This window comes from Parasteatoda tepidariorum, chromosome 2 (assembly GCF_043381705.1).
Source record: "Parasteatoda tepidariorum isolate YZ-2023 chromosome 2, CAS_Ptep_4.0, whole genome shotgun sequence".
NCBI lineage: Eukaryota > Metazoa > Arthropoda > Arachnida > Araneae > Theridiidae > Parasteatoda > Parasteatoda tepidariorum.
This window is the reverse complement of record NC_092205.1, coordinates 17201426-17222208: the sequence shown is the minus strand read 5'-3', so window position 1 is coordinate 17222208 and position 20783 is coordinate 17201426. Positions and strand designations below refer to the sequence as shown.

Here is a 20783-nt window from a genome sequence, read left to right as displayed (position 1 = left end):
ACAGTCAGATTCCCCCGATATTTTATATTCATTATTCAGCCACCATAGGCTCAATATTGTCCGAATGTAGGTTGATATTGGCCCTATAAAGGACCACTATTTAAAATCTAGACATCCCAATATTGGCTACTCGGTGCATGCTCATAAAGGATCCAAATTGAGCCAATTTTGAGCCCGACTGGGGTTTTGGTAAAATTGTTGCTAGAGAAATATTGTTAAAAAAATTTTTTCAAGGTAAAAATTTTCTGCTCTGAAATCGTTTTTCTATTCTCACTTTTGCCAGCAGATGGCTACAAGTGGAAATCACTGACCCCCTGAATAGAGGAGCGCCACCGAATTTTCATGGTTACTGTAAATAAATGATTGCTCCCTTTTGTAATAGTTGGTTTCAATGAACACCAAAAAAAAAAAAAGAAAAAAAAAGGGAAAAAAAAGAAAAGAAAAATAGATCATCCATAGAAAGTGATAATTTAGTGAAAAGAATGAATAAAATCTCACTTTCTTTCGCGGTCTAAGAATATCTTTTTCAAGATCTGAGTAATGTTTAACTACTTTCAGTGACAGAGCTTAAATAAATTAAATATTAATACAATTGTTAAATCATTATAAAAAAAACCGATTTGAATTTTTTACCGAATTGATTGTTTAAATTTTTCTACAATTTCGTAATAATCAGTAATTGCCATGAAGTAAAAATTATTTTAGAGCACTTTTAAAGTTTTTTTTAATTTTTTATTTTTAATTTTATTGTTAACTCTTCTAATTTGCAATTTAAGGTTCTGAATATTTCATAACACATGTCTGCATAACTTGTTTTATATGTAAAATTTTAGTCTCAATGGAAGGAAAAATTAGAAAAAAAAAATAAATGTGATGATAAATTTTTAATAAGAAGATATGGGTCATTCTCACAAAAACAGTCATTTTCATGTCCCCAGTACATTTTATGTTTGTTTTACAGCATACGAAAAAAAAAAAAAAAATTCAGGGAAAGTGTCCTTCAGAATGCAAGCTAACAAAAGAATAANAGAGCTTTTTATTCACTTTACTTTTTTGGGATTTTATGAACTGAAAAATGACAGTTTTCGTGAGAATGACCCATATATAATTTATAATATAAATTTTGCTACCACTTTGAAAAAAAATAGGTTGCACGCTATAAACGTAATAAGAAATAACATTTTATTAAAATACTCCAAAATATGAATCTAAAGTTTTGCCTGTATAGCATCAATCAGAAAATAAAATTTTTGTACGCATTCTGGATAGCTGACTCCACAGAGAAATACATTTGTGCTAACTGGATTTGTTGGAATTGAACGGTCTAAGGTATGATAGAGATACTTGTTCAAAGTACAACCCGCTTATAATTTTTTTTAAAGCTTGTTATGTTGATTAAAAAAATATTTCGGTGTTTTATCTTAAGGCCTGTTTACACGGTCAAGTTCTTAAATCAGAGAACTTAAAGAATTTCTCTGTCTTAAAAATTCAATGATTCGTTAGCATTATTCTGGTTTTTGAATATCACTGATTGGTCGGATGGAAAACTTGCGCATGCGCATTGTTCATGCTCAAGATTAGAAAATCATACTGACACGAATTCAAAATTAGAAAATAAACTCAGGTGAAATCATTGTAATACAAGTAAATTCTAAAAAATTGACTCATTTAGTCAAAATACATGAAAACGGACAGCAAATTATATGCAAGTTTATCCAAGTAAAACAAGTTTCCATCATTTTCTATCAATCTTGGTCCAAGAATTTGAATCGCGTAAACAGGGCTTCAAAAAATGGCATTTTAGGACATATTTTGTTGTATTCAATAATAAGGTTAAAATTTACAATAAACGATGCCTATAATTTTGTTTCAATCTAACCTATTTTAATTTCCCAAAAGTAATAAAAACATAGAAATTCGTTCAAAAACAGAAAACTAAAATTTCTACATTAGAATTAATAAGATAAGCTTCGTTAAAAAAAATTTCTTAGCATTAAGTGGGTTAAAAAGTAAGAGAAAATCAACCACACATCTTAATTTACAAAGTTTAATGTTAATCTTCTTGTAAAATTTGATAAATGTTTCTTAAAACCGTAATTCTGCCGGGGTCAAGAGACGGATTTCTCGGCCTTTCAAACTTTGTGGTTTGCTGCATCGGCCAGTAAACTGCTTCGGTGGAGCTTTCTTAGTGATCCATTTCAAAGATTTGTCACATGCTATGGGATTATCTGAAAAACAAGATATATTTTAAAGTGAAACTTAGTGTAAAATTTATGTAACTAGTAATGAAGAAAAAAGAAAATGTAAAAAGCACTGGTTTATACCAGATGTCTCAAAAATCAAGTGTCAAAAACATGGTTTCTCTTTCGTTCAGGGGAAGAAAAAAAAGCTGTTTAAATGCTTTATACTTTTTTTTTTTTTGAAATTGCCGTTTTGGTGACGATTTTTCCTCTAGAGGAAAATTATTAAAATCAATATTTTAGTCTCATTGTTCGTAAAATTTTTTATGCCCATCAGATAATGCAGCATTGGAGTAAGCTTCAAAATCTTAAAATATTACACCCCAAACGCTTTTCATTTTCTCAAAACTGTGCCTTTTTCCGTATTGACGTATCGCACCATTTTTAGAATATGCATAGAAGGCTCTAGCTAACGATAGGCTAAACTTGACCGAAAAATCGCGAATAACTGCTGAAACTTTACAGCAGTTACAAAAAAAGCATATTATTTGCAAAATAGCTTCATTTCATGCAACGACAGAGCTTTCGAAAATCAGCCTTTAGAAGAACGAAAAGAGGAAAAAATGCTCCATTCTTCTTAGAAAAATATTCCATAAAAGTTAATAAATTTGTCTGATATGCAACAGAGAACATAGTTTTATAGTTTTACAATTCGGCTACGTGATCTGCTGACGAAATTTGAAAACAGAAAACGTACATTTAACCCTCCTTCCGTTTGTCTCTAAATGATTTTCAAATCCCCGGTCATGTTTTGGAAACCCTGTACCAATTATTTGATTTTTCATTTTGAATGGTGATAATCGCTACTAACTAGCAACCTAACTGAAAGCAATCTCAGTGATAGCTTATCTCGTGGTTGCTGGACAGTACTTACTTTTGCATTTGGAGGTGTTGATTATGCTCACATGCTAAAATATTTAAATAGGCATTTATCTAGTATTTTTTTTTGTAAACTTTTTATTTGGCTTAAACTGCGAATTCAGAAGCAATATTTTTCAACCTATTCGTTTTCGACGATTTTTATATGGAACTTAATCGTGCCTTTACATTTTAATTAAATTTCATCGATAAAAAATTAATTGATCGGATGGAAAAATTAATATTTAATGGCTATAATATAATTTCGAACTTAATTCTATTGCAACTACAGTTTTTTTAAACTTAAAACGGCACTTAAAAACCAATTGGTTTTTAAGTGCAAATAATTCTTTATATTAAATTATTCTCTTTTGATTCTTAAATATTATCAGTTTAAGAATCAAAGATTTAACGTTTTCTTTTTGGATAGGAAAATATGATTATTACGTGAACTCTCCTAATGGCATGTGAGAACCATAAAAAAGAAAAATCAACTTCATTTTAGATAAAAGTTGCTTCGTTTGAATTATTACTTTTTTTTAACAGTAGTTCCTTATAAAGGTTTGAAAATGACTGTTTGTATTGTTTTATACGCTTTCCATTAAAATTCACTGTTGCATACACAAATCGTGCCTTTACATTTAATTAAATTTCATCGATTAAAAATTAATTGATCGAATGGAAAAATTGATATTTAATGGCTATAATATAATTTTGAATTCAATTCTATCGCAACTACAGTTTTTTTAAAACTTAAAACGGCACGTAAAAATCAATTGGTTTTTAAGTGCAAATAATTCTTTATAGTAAATTATTCCATTTTGATTCTTAAATATTATCAGTTTAAGAATCAAAAATTTAACGTTTTCTTTTTGCATAGGAAAATATGAATATTACGTGAACTCTCCTAATGGCATATGAGAACCATAAAAAAGAAAAATCAACTTCATTTTAGATAAAAGTTGCTTCGTTAGAATTATTACTTTTTTTTAACAGCAGTTCCTTATAAAGGTTCGAAAATGACTGTATTGTTTTATATGCTCTCCATTAAAATCCACTGTTGCATATACAAATTTTTTGAGCTTTACACGAATGAGATTTTACTAATATTTTTGTAAGTAGCAGTGCTTAACATCATTTAATAAAGATTCTAACTGTTGTGAGTGTGTTTGAATTAGGAAACACTTAATATGTGTGGAATACAGATCCACGAAGCAACCATCTAAATCACGTAATATCAAGGACACTACACTTACATTACTCTTACTTGTACACCATGTAGATGGAATCAGTTGGAATGTCGAGTAGAACGTCAGCAGAATATGTATCTTTTTTTTGGTAATATATTTTGTTAAGTTTAGCGTATCTCCATTTATTTAAAGCCCTCTCTTCACCCCCTTTATTCGACACACACACACATATATATATATGAAAACTATTTGTAGTAGATTATAACTAACTTTAAATTTCAGAAATGATCTTTAAGAGCATGCAATTGTTTGCTCACTTGTAATGTCGATTAAATGAATAAATATGTATTTATTTAAAACAGTTATGTTATTTTCTTTAATTTGATAGACCAATGATTTAGTCAAATGAAAGTAAATACCTGCCAAGTATAACCTTGAAATTTGTTCAAACACAGGCAACCATGTAGATTCTGGTATAGCTGTCAGTTGGTTTCTTTCCAAGTCTACTGACATAAGGGATGGCATATTCTTGAAAAAATCAGTTGGTAATGATGTAATCTTATTGCCACTAAAAATTCAAAATAATACATTTTCAATATAACACTATATAAAGAAGTCAAGGTCTACTTTTTAACAGCAGTATTGCTAACTACTGCAGCACTGCTAGAATTTTTCTTCAGAAATTACGGTAAAATAACCAGCAGCAATCTGTCTGTTCAATTAACTGCAAAGTAGGTAAAGAGAAGTTTTTACCTTTATAGTTTCGAAAACGTTTACAATTAGCATGGTAAAGAACCATGAATGCAAAATTATACGGTTTGCTAACCATTTATATCTAGCATGTTTTCAAAACTGTAAGAAAACTTAACTGGATATGGAGCTAGGTTTGTCGTTAGAACGGACATTGGAGTTAGGTTGTGGTTGAGTTGTGTTTTACCAAATTAACCGTGGAATTTAGTTGAATTAGTTTATCTGGTTGTTTTACTTAAGTAAGAGAGGGACTACTAGACTTTATCGTGATAAGCAGCGCCATGGTACAGCCATTTATGCGTGAATGATGAGAGTATCGTATTTTAATAGTCCAGGTTCGCAAATTGGGGAGAGTAGGACACCGGAATGTATCTTCATGTATTGCAGGGAATGAAGGAAATATTATGGTTTCAGAGCTGGGATGCCCATTCTGTTGGTCATGAGAGTTGAAGATTTGCCTTATCGGCTATAATATGTACTCAGCCGCAAAGAACTAAGTGGTGCGATAAAATTCTGGTTTTTTAGCCGTATTAGGTAAAAACGGTTAATAAACGGTTTTTTTCACAGCTAACAGTTTGAACAACATTTTATTTATGGTTATTTGACTATTTTGATTGAATATGGTAAAAGAAGAATTAAAAAAATTTTTCTTTAACTATTTTTTCCTGAGGGATTATTTTTAATATTTTTTTTCATTTCACGAATTTACATTTATGTACCGGCTTAAATAATTTAACATTAAAAACTTAAATAAACTCTGTAGTCCTGGTAAACTCTTGATTACCCGAAAAAATAACTCTTGAAATAATTGCGGATAATCCGCAAAATCCATTAGAATTATCGAAAAATATCGCATGCACTCGTACAGGCTAAAGCATTTTTTTCAGTATAAATCGTCATTTTCGGGAGAGAAAAAAAAGAAAAATTTTGTTATGATTTTAGAAAGTAAGTGGAAAATAATGGAAATGTGGAAGGTAATCTAAACAAAATAATTCTGGACATTTTCCTACGTAGGCAAAATATTTTGAGACATAACCTAACGCACAAACTATCGTAAAATATCATATCATCAAGAACACTTGCCTTTCGGAACTTTCGGGAAGCATATTGATCGAGAAACAGAAGGTATTCGAATTTTCATCATGAATTGGTGTGGATGGAAAAGAAAATGGTAAAATTTGATAGTTTGGATAATACGCTGTCTTCAAGTTCCTCATTATTGAATTAATCAAATGTTACAGATCGCGAACTGAGACAGACTGAACTGAGTCAACCAATCTTCAACACTTTAATTTCATTCTTTTAGAAAATTATTTAATTAGTTCAGTGAGACGGAAATTTTAAATGATCCCGAAACAAAAGAAAAAATGACACGAGACGAACAAAAAAAAAAAAAAGAAAGATTTGCTTTGTTAGTGTTTAAAGCAAATGAATGAAAGGTTATCTAATCAAGGAATGAAACTGATTTACACAAATTCAGAAAAAGACAAAATAAGTAAATAACATTCAAAATAATAAGTCAAAATTTAAAAGCGCTAAAAGCAGCAAAAACCAAATTTGTCTTATTTTAATAATTTAGAAAGTCAGAAACACAATTCTAGCAGAAAATGAAGAATATTTTAAGATGCATGTGTCTTAGCAAAACAGCACTTCATCAGGGGACACACTGCCTGCCAACACACAGGAACCTTTCCGTCGTCAGTGGTAATGACAAAAACTGACTGTGCCCCGAGGCCCCATAATGGATAAGCAAATAAGAAAAAGGAATTAGACGCATAAGCTAACACACATATCTTAAAATTTTCTTCGTCTTCTGCTAGAATTGTTGTTTTTGACTTTCTAAATTATTAAATGAAGGGTTATGTAATACTTCAACAAAAATATTTACCTTAGTGTAATGGATCGTAAGCTTGAAGCATCTTTTGGGAACATAGATCGAGAGACCGTAGATATTTTATTATTCATCACGAAGATGGTTGTAAGACTTGACAGTTTGGAAAACACGCCGTCTTCAAGTTCCTCAATTTTGCATTCATCAAATGTTATCGATCTAAAACTGGGACCAACAGAAGTCAGCCAATCGTTCTTCAAGACTTTGATCTCATTTTTTTCGAAAGTTATTTCTTTCAGTTTTGTGAGGTGTCCCATGGACAGTGGTTTTAGAGGATCTTCTTCGTCGAAACTAGAAATGAAAGTGAGTCTTCCCAAAGATTTCTCTTGGCCCAAAAATGGAGGTGATTCCAAAATCAGCTGCGAATGGGTGAATGTAATTTCTTTGAATGTCGGTCCCTTGAATGCGTCTGATTTTATGGTTGCCGTGTCAAACATCCATACGGACAAAGTGTACAAATGGAAATCTGTTAGTTTCTGTAAGGCCTGCACTAGTTGCTCATTCTTTTCAAGATTGTTGCAATGCATTACGCTCCTTTCTTCATCGTCCTCACAATAGCAGGGGTAGCTGTCTTCTGGGTGAGGACAATCTTCTTGTATAGCTGTAGCTTGCCATGCCACGGCTGCTAGTATCAACAGGCAAGAATTTATCCCTAATAGCATCCCTGTAGAAAGAAAAAGTGTTAGTTTACCTCAAGAACAATTTTATAAAGAAGCATCAAAATATGTATTTAAAAACTTTAAAAATTGTAGTCTTAAAAGAAAAAAACCTTTTTGTCCATTTCAGTTTTAATTTCTTTATTTCAATATTATATCATTTATTATCAATTTTTATTCATGTCAATATTATGATATTTACAGTCTTCATAATAACGAATTCACATTCATCGTTCATTGGGAACATCTTTTCACCCTTAATTTATCGAGCTTCAATTATGTCGAAAAACTGAAAAATGGTTAAAGGGTAAGTAAACAGAGGCGTATGGAGAAATTTAAGAAAAAAGAAATTGTTAAATGCAAATTATTTAAATAGTTCACTAAAAAATATAATTATTAAAAAAAAAATCACGATTTCGAAATTTTGCCAATAATTTTCTGCTGAAGTAAATATTACATCAAACAGCTGTTATAAACTTTAGTTTCACATTTAACAATATAAGATTACACATTTTATAGTTTCTACAATAGTACCAAGTTGAAGCGAAATATACAATATGCATCTAAATGACGACCAACATAAAATTAAAAACTGTGATGAAGAATGAAATTAGTTAAACAATCGATGGTTTGTTGTGCTAGAACTACGCATTGACAAGTAAGTGAAGAAGCATTTTTTTTATATCCATGTGCAATCGTCAATTGTTTTTTTTTTTTTAAATATATTTTTAAAGACTAGTCTATGCTTTCTGTTTATTGACATATTATCGGCAAAATAGAAAATCCACTGTGTGCAATTCCCAAAATCGACGAAAAAAGTGTGAACCATGATTAAACATTCATTACATTGCTTGGGCATAGGCGATGTATGAAAATCCAAATTACAAGCCGGCAAAGTATGAATTATGATTATTTCATGCTTTTAATTAGAGTGATTATAATTCTTTAACATTGATTTAAGAACCGTGGTGAGCCCATGGGTGGGCCAAGGGATATAGCGTTCGCTTCCCAATAAGGCTAGCCGGTTTTAAGTCTCATCGATGGCTGATAGATACGAATTCCGCACCCGGCTCGCACCGATCACAGTGCTGACGTAAAATATCCTCAATGGTAGACGGATCATGGGTTAGAGTCCTCTTGCTCTCAAGATAACCGTAGGAGGTTTTCGTGGTCTTCTTCTCCATGTAACGCAAATGCAGGTTAGTTCCATCAAAAATCCTCTACGAAGGCAAGTTTCTCCCAATACTTGATCCTTTAGTTCCCTTGTCTTCTGGATTGGGTTCAAAAGTACAAAGCTACGGAGTTGGAATCCTGTCGGTTTTTTACAGACTCGCGAAATAATTACTGTTTATTTTAAACAACCGGATACCTCGATTGTATCAAAGTTAGTTCTGGTTTCTAGCAGAGATGCTCTGAATTACACTTTACTAGTTAAGAAAGGAGTCACTTTAGTATTCACTTTACTGGTCGTACCATATTTGCGTGATGATGCTGATTAATTCACGACTTTTGTGTAGATAAGTTTCTTTTACTATTTTAACTTTTTATAGCTCTTCTGTATTTTAATTAGACATATTTGTAAGTCACTACAGTTACCAAAATTGTTTTCAGTTAAGCTTATTTGCTATATGTTTACTAAAGATTCATGACTTAAAGAACAATGAGGATATGTTGTTGTTTCGAAAGCCGCTTGCCAAACCAGCAGGCCTACTTGATCAAATCTAGAAAGTTTAAAGCAGAGGGTGGGTCCTTGTTTTTCAGTGGCGTCATCTATGAACAAGAATATGACTTCTACCACATACACAAGTCACAACCAGTTTTAAAGGAAGGATCCACTCATACATCCATTTATTTATCCACAGATTGTAATTTTGACCTGAGCCAGAGAATGATTAATCTACCATTCAGCACCCCAGATGTGATTTGTTATGGAAACTTGGAGGACTTTGTCCCCCGGTAGGTTTAACGTGCACCAGTCCCCATTTACTACATGAGAAGTCTTCAGCCAGCCGGGGTTGAACTCAAAACTTCTTGGACATGGGCCCAACGCCCTACCAATTAGGCTATCGCGGCCACAAAAAGGATATAGTCCAACTGTTACGTTATGATATCCTCTGTTCTTGGGGTAAAACCGGGTTCAACTCTGTTTTGCACCTACCGCCTTGATTAAAGTTTATACTGGATTCACGAAAGATGCAGTGCAGCGGTGGAAGAAAATAACTGCATCTAAGGCTGAACAAGGGATTTACGGGTGGGAGAACAAAATAATTTATTTCGAGCCCCTCTGTCAAGTCACAAAAAGCCTTGTTCTTATATTTTTCAGAATTTTTGGAGACTCTTTATGCGGAATTGTAGTTTTATTTATTGATATAGATAAATTCTTAGCAAATTTTCTTTTAAAAACACTAATTAATAAGCACAATATTTTGTGTTAAAAATGTCGGTCGGGCCCTCAGCAATCTAGGGCTTGTGGGATAATTCCTCCTTCCCCCCTTAAGCTCTGCCTTGACTACATCTCAAAATCACAAGTATAATTTTCTTAAATTGTCATATAAAAACGAAATATCTCCTACTTTGTCATTGAAATTCCAGTATCTAAACTTCCTATAGAGTTAACATGTATTTCCGAGTGGGGTAAGACAGAGTAATTTGTCTTTTTCTATAAAAAATTATTTATGAAAAAAAGTAGTACATCGATGACTTTTCAAAAATTATATATTTATTGCACACAACTATAAAATGAGTATCTTGATTAAGTTTTACAGTTTCTACGTCAAGCAGTTTCCCTCCAACAGGCCTTCGAATTTACACGGTCTTACTCTACTTTATCCTTATTATTCCACATGCAAGATTGAATACTTATTTTTCTTCGAATTTAAATCAATATTTTAATTGACCTTTTGTTAGCAAATATATAGACACCTACAAATTATTTTCTTCATTTTCCTCCTTCTGAGTTACTTCGATTATTATAATTTATTCTAAAATCATTATAATTTATTTTCCAACGGTTCTGAACAGTCTGAGTAGATATTCAGAACGTCCATTCAGGACCTTAGTTAGCATTCAGTATTAACATTATTTCGACTGTGCAAACGAGATTGGATACCGAAAATTCTTCGGTGCATGTGATTGGTCGACAACTTTTAAAGATTTCGTATTTCAACTAAGAGCTCTTTACTTCTTTCTCATCTTTTCACTGAGTTAGTTCGCTTTCATCACACCCCCAGCACACTTTCAGACATAAATAATTTTCAAATGGAAGGATAATCATGTTCAGTGATCTTAAATTAATGCATGATTATGCATAACATTTAGGTTAGGGCGATATAGGCAAAATAACTGATACGCTTTTTATTTTTTCTGTCTTTCTTTCTTTTTTCTTTTAATCATTGAAAGCTATTAAATATTCAAAATCACTTTACTTCTTAGCGAAGATCAAGAGTCAGCTATATAGTAATTAGTTAGTTTAAATATTTAAATAGTGATAATTTGTAGACATTCATTAAAATCATTCATTTATAATTTTTCTAATTTCAGATTTTGTTCATAAATACGTATCAGTTTTCTATTTAGAATTGAACAGCCTTTACCAGTTGTAATTAGTTTTATTTTTGGTTAGAAAATTTCAATTTTCAATAAAGAAAAATAAAGTAAATTAGCTTTAATTTAACTAAATTTTCGATTCATAAATTGAATGAATATATTTTAAATTTAAAGAAGCAATTAAAAAAAATGAACAGAAATGTAATCAATATTAAAGTTTTGTTAAAAGGAGATAGTTTTTAAATAACAAATTAAACACAAAACAGTTGTTGTAAAATAAAACTATAGATGGCAGCACTAAGAAATGACATAAATCTTTGTTCAAGAATAGTTCAGTACTTATTTCAGAATAAAGGTTCTCTTATGTCAATAAAGAATTGAAATAATTGAAATTTCTGTTAGCAATATAAATTAAATACGAAATATATACCAAACATAATTCTTTTTAATAAAGATATTTTATATAAATAATATCTTAAACGAAATTATAGTTTACAATTATAACTTATGTTTAAAAAATTAATAATTTATGTAAAAATTTGCAAACGCGGAAAATTTTAATAGCTTAGTTTAACTTCTGAAAATTACTTTGTTTCCTGATGCGACATATTTGCGTTTTAAACTATTTAGAATTTTGTTTCCGTATTATATGATTGGGAAACGCACTTTTTTTCTGAACGTTAGAAGCAATGTAATAAAAATACGAAGAAGAAAAAAAAAAATGAATGACACAATATATAAATTTAACATGATATATGATACACAGGTAGTTTAATTTATGTGGAACAAAAACATCAGTCACAATAATTTAAAAATTTATCAATCATAAAATTATTATTTCAGCTATGCTTTTAACAATTGACTCTTTAGAACAAAACTTTTTTTTTTGAAAATCACAATAAAGTGGAGAATAGTTTAAACGTTAGAGAATTATGGTGATTATCATTAGTTATGCTTATAAGTGCTTAACTATAAGCAGCAAGTTCCCAATAAAAGTTTTACTTTATTTGAGCCAATAATTAATGTATCAATTAATAAAGCATAGAATAACATACACATTTATAAATAAAAAGGAACATTATTAGCCTTGCATTTAAGCTTTACGATTTCTCCAATAAAAAATTTTTTCTTCTGAAAAAAAAGTTTTTTGAAAAATAATGACACAAAATTGAGAAGTAATAAAATTCAGACAAATCAAGCACTATTAGTTAATAAAAGAAAGAAAACTTCTTAACCACTTAAGCAAGTATAATTAACGTATTAATTGATGAAGCTCAGAATAACAAAAATAATGATCATTATCAGTTATGTATTTAAGAATAAAATTTCAAGTACTGCAAATTTTCCAATGAGAGATTTAATATTTAGAATGAAATTTTTTATTGGAAAATAATGAAATAAAAATTGAAACTTAATAAAATGGAAATTGAAATTGTATTAATTAAAAATATATGTTAATTTACTTAAGCTAGTAATTAACATATCAATAGATAAAGAGCAGAGTAACGTAAACTTAATGAATGATAATGATTTTTATCAGTTATGAGTTTAAGAAAACTGCAAGTATTGCAAATTTTCGAATAAAATGAATATATATGTTTTTTCAAAAAGCATGATATAAAAATTGAAAAACTAAAGCAATTGAAACTGATCGAATTTTAGTTACAAAACTATTTTAACTTACTTGAGCAACTAATTAACGTATCGACAGATGGAGCTCAAAATAACATAAAAATTAATAAATTCAGTTCTTGCAGACATCATAGTCCAGGTGGGAAATTTCTTTCAAGATTAGAAATGCTTACATTGATTTTGAACGTTATCTAATGAAAGTTTTCGTGGGAATCATTACAGACAAAATCCTTTCATTTATAACTATTAAATATATATATATATNCTCCAGCCTGGGCAACAGAGCGACACTATCTCTCAGAAAAAAATATATATATATATATTAAATGTTAAAATTCAGGGGGCCTCAAAATACCCGAAGTAAATGATACCTGCAATAGATATCAGAGGTTTTTAATTAATAACAATGGGCACCTGCAATCGATGTCATCTTGGGGATTGATCCTGATTGGTTGTAAAAATGTGGCATTTTTACTACCAGCAACTGTTATTTCCATTCTATTTCGAGTAAGCCTAGCCCGTGAAATATGCATTCGATATACGATTTCGTAATCGATAATCGTATCGTGCGATAATCTCGTCCTAATTAATGAACTATTGTAAGATATTGAAATACATAATTAATACTCAGCAAAACAAAAGAAATGAGCTATAAATTAATTTTCCTATATTAATAAAAAGAAGCCGTCAATAAAAGCATAACAGTTGCAACATTGACATGCCATCTTGTTTATAAACGACCAGTTGGTGCTGAGATAAAAGATCGGGTGGTTGTGTATCAGCGGTCTCCTTCTTCTCGAGTTGAGAGTATGCCATTGGGATTTTCTCATTGATTCACAAAGTAAACAATTGAGTAAGTGGCCTCTATTTTTTGGCTGGTTTTTGCACACTCGTTTGTTGAAATTTTCAGACTGCAGATTGACTGTTTTGCCTAAATTTGGTTAAATTTGTTGAAACGGTACTCAATATTACTTAACGGTGTCGGTGGTTGTGGGCTTGTTGGCATAAACCTTAGCTAGAATTGAAATAAATAAAAAAATAAATATATAAATAAAATAAAATTAAATGAATAAAAAAAAATAAAATAAAAAATTTGAAATTAAATAAATACATTAAGATAAACAAAAAAAAATTTGAAATAAAATAAAATAATGAAATAATATGAATTAAATTAAATAAATTAAGGGAAATAAATTAAATAAATAAAAAAATAAGTTATATAAAGATATTATCATAGCATTGTTAATACGGTTTAGTGGATTGAGTTTTCGCAATAATAAGGTACAAATCTAAAGGATTTGAGAGGTTTAAGATTATAAACAATTTGACGATTTAATAAAGAAAACAGCAATGATATAACGGGATTTGTAATATTACAAGTTGAATTGCCACAAAATGGCTACCTTTGCTCGAAGCTTTCTCGTACCTCTCGTTTTCCTTTCATACTTCGAATAAATTAGAGTTTATATTTTAGCTTGGCATCAGAATCACCTGTGAGAATTTGTAACAAGTTTGAAGTTCCTCTTTTGATGGTATTAAATCATAAGATCTAGTCGACCAATTCTTACCACAAAAAGGAAAATTACGCGACCAGGGATTGCTTAAAACACTACTTAACGACAAAATCGCATTGTTCTTTTGAATAATGTTCAATTTTTAAGAAACCTTAGCTGTAGGGTTTTCTTTTATTTTTGTTGGCGACATTATACTGTACCAATGACGCAAAATTTAAGATTGCATGAATTTTAGGATACCTTTCAATAGGGTTAAGTTACAATAAAAAGACTGGCAATAATTTTGAATAATGCTGAATTATTTACAACCGAATGAACTTGATAGAGGAGGAATCTAATAAATATCTAAACTAAAATATCAAAAAATTTCTAATTTCTAAAACTGAGCAAAATTTTATTCTTCAATAAAACTTCTTTCAAAGACTTCTTAGAAGACTTCTTTGCAAATGAGGTAACGTTATTTTCGATTACACTTTAGAGTTTTTGAGAAGTTTCTAAAATCGTTCTTTTTTGTAGAGGTAATAAAATTTTAATGTTTTCATCACATTTTTAATCAAATTTACAAGCTTTCTCGAAATTTTAAAAATTGATTTTTTTTCGTCGCTCAAATGTTTTTTTAACTGGGAAAAAGTGTAATATGTATTTCCATTATACGAGCATTTAATTTTTTTTATATATTATATTATTAATTTATAAACCCTTTAAAAGTTTCAAAAATCAGCATTTTTTGATAGATCAGAAGATTTGTAGAAAGAAAACGTTTTATTAGTCGAGTCTCTAAAATTTTCTTACATTAGATGAGTTCCCCTGTCAATATAAGGATCAGATAACATTGCATGAAAATATTTTGGAATAATTAGAAGAGTTAACAAGGAAAACGCAAATTAGATTAGTAGGTTTTGAAAAATATTGAAAACACTTCTGCATTATAAAAATAACTACATCACAATCACTTTGAGAAAACAAGCTTATGTTAGAGGTTTGATGGCTGTAGTATTTTTATTAAAATTTCTTATTAATGCCTTTTGGATTTTCTATTATTATGTTTTTATTATTCTATCATTAAAGTGGTTATACATTACAGACAGCTAATAATGTCACCTATCAGAAAACTTCAGAGTTTTTGTTTCTTTCTCAAAATTGGCAGTTCTCTAGCATTACCGAATTAATACCATAAGATTACTTGTGAAAATTAATGCTATGGCCAAAAAACTGAAAAATCGCCTTTTTATTTGTTCATGGTTTCCTATACTGTGACACTATAAAACAATATGAGAAGAAAAAAAACGTACTTTACTAGCTACCATGCAACATACATTTATTTAATCAAATCCAATCTGAAAAATAATTTTTTTCTTCTTCCGTTCAAGTTTTTTGACGTTTCTCATGTAAACCGTGAACAAATAAAAGTGTCTTTTAAACTCACTGTTTTAAGCCTTATAATGTTAACGTATCTATCTCTTCGTCCTAAGCCTATACGATTTTTATTTTATTTTATAACCGGCGAAGAACTGCCGACCCAATTCTGTGTTTACGACTACCATTATTCAATTCCATAGACTTGTAACTTTGATAACAACCCAGAAGGCAAAGCAACTCCTTGATTGAGCATTGGGACAAATTAACCTTGATTCAAGTAACCCGCATTTGCATTACGTAGGCAGGAAAACCACGAAAACCTTCCACGGTTAGTCCAACAGCAAGAGGGCTCTAACCCATGATCCGTCCGTCTACCACAGGGGATTGCCACCACGACTCAAACCAATACTATTCGGCAAGTTTGCGTACACTTTATCCCTTATCTTAAATTGTTTTGGGATAGGAATTATAGCTTCGTCATTTTCCACTAAGTAAAGGTGCTGTAAGCAACCTCACAGAGCAACGTCTTACCAATTTATAATGCATAGGTACCACTTTTCTGTCTATAGCTGTGTTAGGAAATCTAGAGAGAGAGAGGAGTTGAGTTTTAGTGGGCATCTGGTGTAAGAATGTAATTAAAGTAGAGAAGCAACTCAAATCTAAATAATATTTATTTATATATGCAGTTTCCAAATAGAGGAACTAGTTCAAGTCTTCTTTCCTTAAACGCTTTATTGATTTTCCTTTATTCTTTTCTGGAGTTTCACATTCTCCATAAAATAAAACAGGTTTGCTAACGGAACTCAGCATCCATTTCAATGAAGCATCACACTGTAAAGGATTATCTGTGGATAGAAGAATTTATCGTGAGAGAAAATACTACCAGTTTTTAAAGTTATTTCAAACTATAAATCTTTTATGAAATTGAAAGAGAGTTTTTTTTTTTAGTAAGAAATGTAATAATTAATTATTAAGTATCATATCCAGTAAGTAATTAATAAGAAAATAATTTTATGTAAAAAGTAACAGATAAATACCATATCAAATAATTAATTAATAATTTAGTAACTAGTAATTAATTAATAATTTAGTTCTTCTTCCAGTAAGTTATGAATAAATACCTTATTTAGTAGGTAATTAAGATAAAAGTACCTTATCTATCGAGTTATTTAAAAAAGTGCCTCATCTTGTAAATAATTAATAGGTAAGTATCTTACTAAGCAATTAATTAAAAACTTAGTATCCAGTAAATAATTCATACCTTGTATAATTTGAAATTAACAAATTTTCATATAATAAGTAAATTTCAAAAACTTTATCCAGTTAGTAACTGATAAGTAAGTATCTAATGCAATAAATTAACACTTTATTCAATATTTAATTAGTAAGCTAATAATTAAATTCTATTTTTATAAGAAAAAATATCTTTTAAATTCTTCAAATGGATCATTTCTTTAGATTTTATTACTTTATTTTTGATTTTATAAAAAGTAGAATTAGATGCTTATTATAATATTTTTTATCCCCCCCCCCTTGTTAGCCTCGCTCTTCAACCTTGGGTGATTGATTCTCATTCATAAATAAGATCATAGCAGAAGAACGGTTCATGTCCATTTTTTTTGCAAAAATTACGATTGGATTACCATCGGTAGCATTTTTAGAATTCTTTCAAGAATCCAGTGTGAATCTATCTTACACATTGAAAAAGGGGAGTGCTGTAAAAAAACAGTTCCTGTCCGTGTGCAAATTAATTTTTCTTTTCTTTTTCAGAATCAGCTTTCATAGACATAAACCATTTTTCCACTTTGATCTTCTAAAAAGTTTTGTTTTAAAAGTCTGTGCAAAAAAAGATTATCTTGTTTAAAAAATATGTAATTATTATAAATTGATGGAAGCGCATTTTATTAATGTGTTAATCGTAACGAAATGAAAGAATAGCTGGATATGAAAAATAATCAAATGTAACTGAAAACTTAGGAATATAGAATATGTGGCAGAATAGGAAGCGATAAATAAGAAATAATTTTACTCGTTAATAATATACATATAACGATAATTTTATAACAGTACGCATTGGAAAAGTTTTTTTTTAATATCTCTTTTCCGTCTTTCTATTTTAAAACAATTTCGATATAAATATAAAGATTTGTGTCAGCAACATTTAATCTTTCTATTATTTTTTGTACTTAGTTTTTGTTGTTGCTATTTTTGACGTCAAGTGAAACGAGAATTTATAAAATGAAAACGGGTAGAGACATGAATTTTTCTATTACAATGGATAAATAATGACTATTTAAAGGAAAAAATGTGTAAAAAAATATTAAACATCCAGTAGTTTTGATATCCAAAGTCCAAAGAAAAAGCAACAAACGGTTGCAAAACGTTAGAAAAAGGAGCATTTGATCCTTACGATTAATTGTCATATAGAACAAATTTCTATAATACACTCTATAACAAAAAAATCGACGCACTAAGAAGCAATCATCCGATTGCTTTGAAATTTCGTATGCATGAATGTTTTGAACAGATATGGCTGGAATGATGCCGACTGGGGACGTATAGTCTTTAGCGACGAATACCGCTTCCAAATGTGTCCTGACGATTATCGAAGACGTGTTTGGAGACACACAGGACAGAGGGGGGATCCTTCCTTCACTATTGCACGCCACACCGGCCCTCAACAAGGCATTATGGTCTTTGGTGCCATTTCCTTTGACCGCCGGACCCCTTTGGTCGTCATTAGAGGTACACTGACTGCACAGCGGTACGTCGACGACATCTTAAGACCTGTTTTGCTACCGTTCCTTTTGCAGCGTCCTGGGCTGGTTTTTCAGCAGGACAGTGCCAGACCACATATGGCACGTGTTGCTATGGACTGTCTGCAAGCTTGTCAAACTCTTCCTTGGCCTGCCAGATCACCAGATTTCTCTTCCATCGAGCATGTCTGGGATATGATGGGAAGGCGATTGCATCTGGCACGGAATGTTGATGACCTCGTTCGACAATTCGATCGAATTTGGCAGTAAATACCGCAAGAGACCATCCGGGAGCTTTATCGGTCTATGCCTCGCCATGTGGCAGCTTGTATCTAGGCTAGAGGCGGGTCAACACCTTATTGAACTTATTACTGTAACTCTGCAATAAATTATTCAATTGTTCTGAAATTTTGAAAACTCGAAACTATTTAAATTCGTAATAATTATCGAATAGTGTTTATAAGTTAGAAACCATACTGTGTTGACATTTTCAGCAGTTTTTAAATATATAAATATTTTTACTGTATCTTTAACAAAAGATAAAATTGTAGACTGGCCCTGAAAAAGAAGGAAACATGAAATTATAACAAAATGCCTGATTGTAACGCATGCTAATAAGTGAGCTATGACGGTTTTTCTCTTGATTTCTACCTGCTCGTAAATGTTTAAGAAAATTATATAATTAATGAAAATTTAATGCTATAAATATAAATTTTAAGAATTTGCATCTTGTTTTTGTTTAAATTCTTTGTAATCAGTTCTATTCTTATCACCAGAATTCGGGATTTTTCATTGCCTCCTATTTCGACAAGATTCTAAACACTATTAATATGAACAATGCTAGATTGGTGGAACATTACATGAGAAATGCCTGATGATTTACAGCGAGTATAATTTAAATTATTTAAAAAAAATCTAAATGATGCATGGACACTCGAAAAACCGCATCATACCACAAAAAATTGCGAAATTAATCAACGTTTTATTAATTGTTAATAATGATAAAACTCGTATAAAAATATACTGGATTGTTCATTCAGCATTAATTATTACCTGAAAAATCCAATTTTGTGAGCTGATTAAAAACGTTTTTCCACACGTAGTCTTCTAATACTTGCAGCCTGTTGTTTGTCATTTCAACTATTCGAAGCTCTGGCATATCAGTGAACAAATCGTGAGGAAGATATCTGAACTTATTATAGCTGCAAAAAACAGTATTATTTTCAATTATATATCAGTGATCGTAATTGTAATAAATGCTAGAAAATAACGAGTCATTTGATAGATCAGATGGAAATCAATTTTAAAGGCTAGAATTTTGTAAACATTAGTAATGAAGCAATCTGGCCTAACATTATTTCGAATAAAGATCTAAACAAAATTATCATACATTCATGATGAAATTTTGAAGAGAAGATGGACGACATACGCTTTGTTTAAAAAATATCGTTACAATTTCCATCACTAGATGGAAATTGTAAAAGAGGAAGGTCGAAACTTAATTGGAAACAATGCGTCCACCAAGATTTGTTACAAGTCAAACTAAATGGATGAGAGGAGGGCGGAGTTCAGGATAGAGGTGCTTGGAAAAGAGACTTGATGCCTTATGTGCCAGCTGGAGCGAAGGGGATAGGCAGGAAGTAAGGAAGCATATAAAGCCATCAGCACGGCAGAAAATGCTAGCATTGAACATAATGTTCTACAACATTGCACACAATGTTGATTTGATGGCCACAAAGAGAAGCATCATTTTCTTTATTCAATGAAGCAATTTTTTGTTACGTAAAACATACGTGACTTAAATTTTATTAAACTGTTACTTAACCAACTTCCACGCAGTGTGGGCAATGCAGGGCAAGTACATACCAGAAAATGGCCCCTTAACTTTAAGAAAACATCAATGAAATGAATTCTGGGTACCTAGCTTCATAACTTTAAGAAGATATCAATGAAGGGAATACAGGGCAATGGCTCATACATTCCTGTCGTTTTTTTTATCCCGGTGAATCTAGTTATTATTAATAATACCTAGTGATTAAGGAAAATGTATGCCTTTCACATTAATAAGAATAAAATACTATTTGCTGCTTATGGAAAATACTTTCAACCAATACTAATAAATCACATTCTTAATAATTAAAAATTAAAATAATCATATTTCATATTTTGCAGGTTTGGGATTGTATACAGTACCTAGACAATGTAAGAAGTATTTAGCCAATTTCATACTCTGTTGGTCGATTTTCTCTTTTAAAAGTCGGATAATTAATGAAAAAGAATCTTACTAATTATGAATTTAGTATAACAGAAAAAAAAAGATAAATACTAAACCTTACTTAAGGCTCATTGAACGTAGACGTTTTGCTGGCGATGGAAACATGTTCCTTTTTA

General features: G+C 30.5%; 2 protein-coding genes across 3 annotated transcripts in view; both read right to left on the bottom strand.

Annotated features, from left to right (window-relative positions):
• Positions 1-2033: 2033 nt before the first annotated feature.
• On the bottom strand, positions 2034-12946 carry LOC107446611 (oplophorus-luciferin 2-monooxygenase non-catalytic subunit). Of its 2 annotated transcripts, none has more exons than XM_016061302.3 (4): positions 12816-12946; positions 6927-7593; positions 4708-4856; positions 2034-2228 (listed from the first exon to the last, which is right to left on the bottom strand). In XM_016061302.3, exons 2-4 carry the CDS (start codon positions 7589-7591, stop codon positions 2086-2088), a joined length of 957 nt encoding a protein of 318 aa, XP_015916788.2. In that variant the 5' UTR covers positions 7592-7593; positions 12816-12946; the 3' UTR covers positions 2034-2085. The 2 variants fall into 2 exon arrangements, with proteins under 2 accessions (XP_015916788.2, XP_071033321.1); XM_071177220.1 differs by having other exon boundaries at positions 12595-12824.
• Positions 12947-16289: 3343 nt separating this feature from the next.
• Positions 16290-20783, bottom strand: part of LOC107446608 (leucine-rich repeat transmembrane protein FLRT3-like) — a 16308-nt gene continuing 11814 nt past the window's right edge. The window contains exons 3-4 of the mRNA XM_071177219.1: positions 19446-19594; positions 16290-16481 (exon numbers count right to left, since the gene is read on the bottom strand). Coding sequence (XP_071033320.1) covers positions 16339-16481; positions 19446-19594 — 292 coding nt within the window. The 3' untranslated portion in view covers positions 16290-16338. The remainder of the gene's footprint in view (positions 16482-19445; positions 19595-20783) is intronic.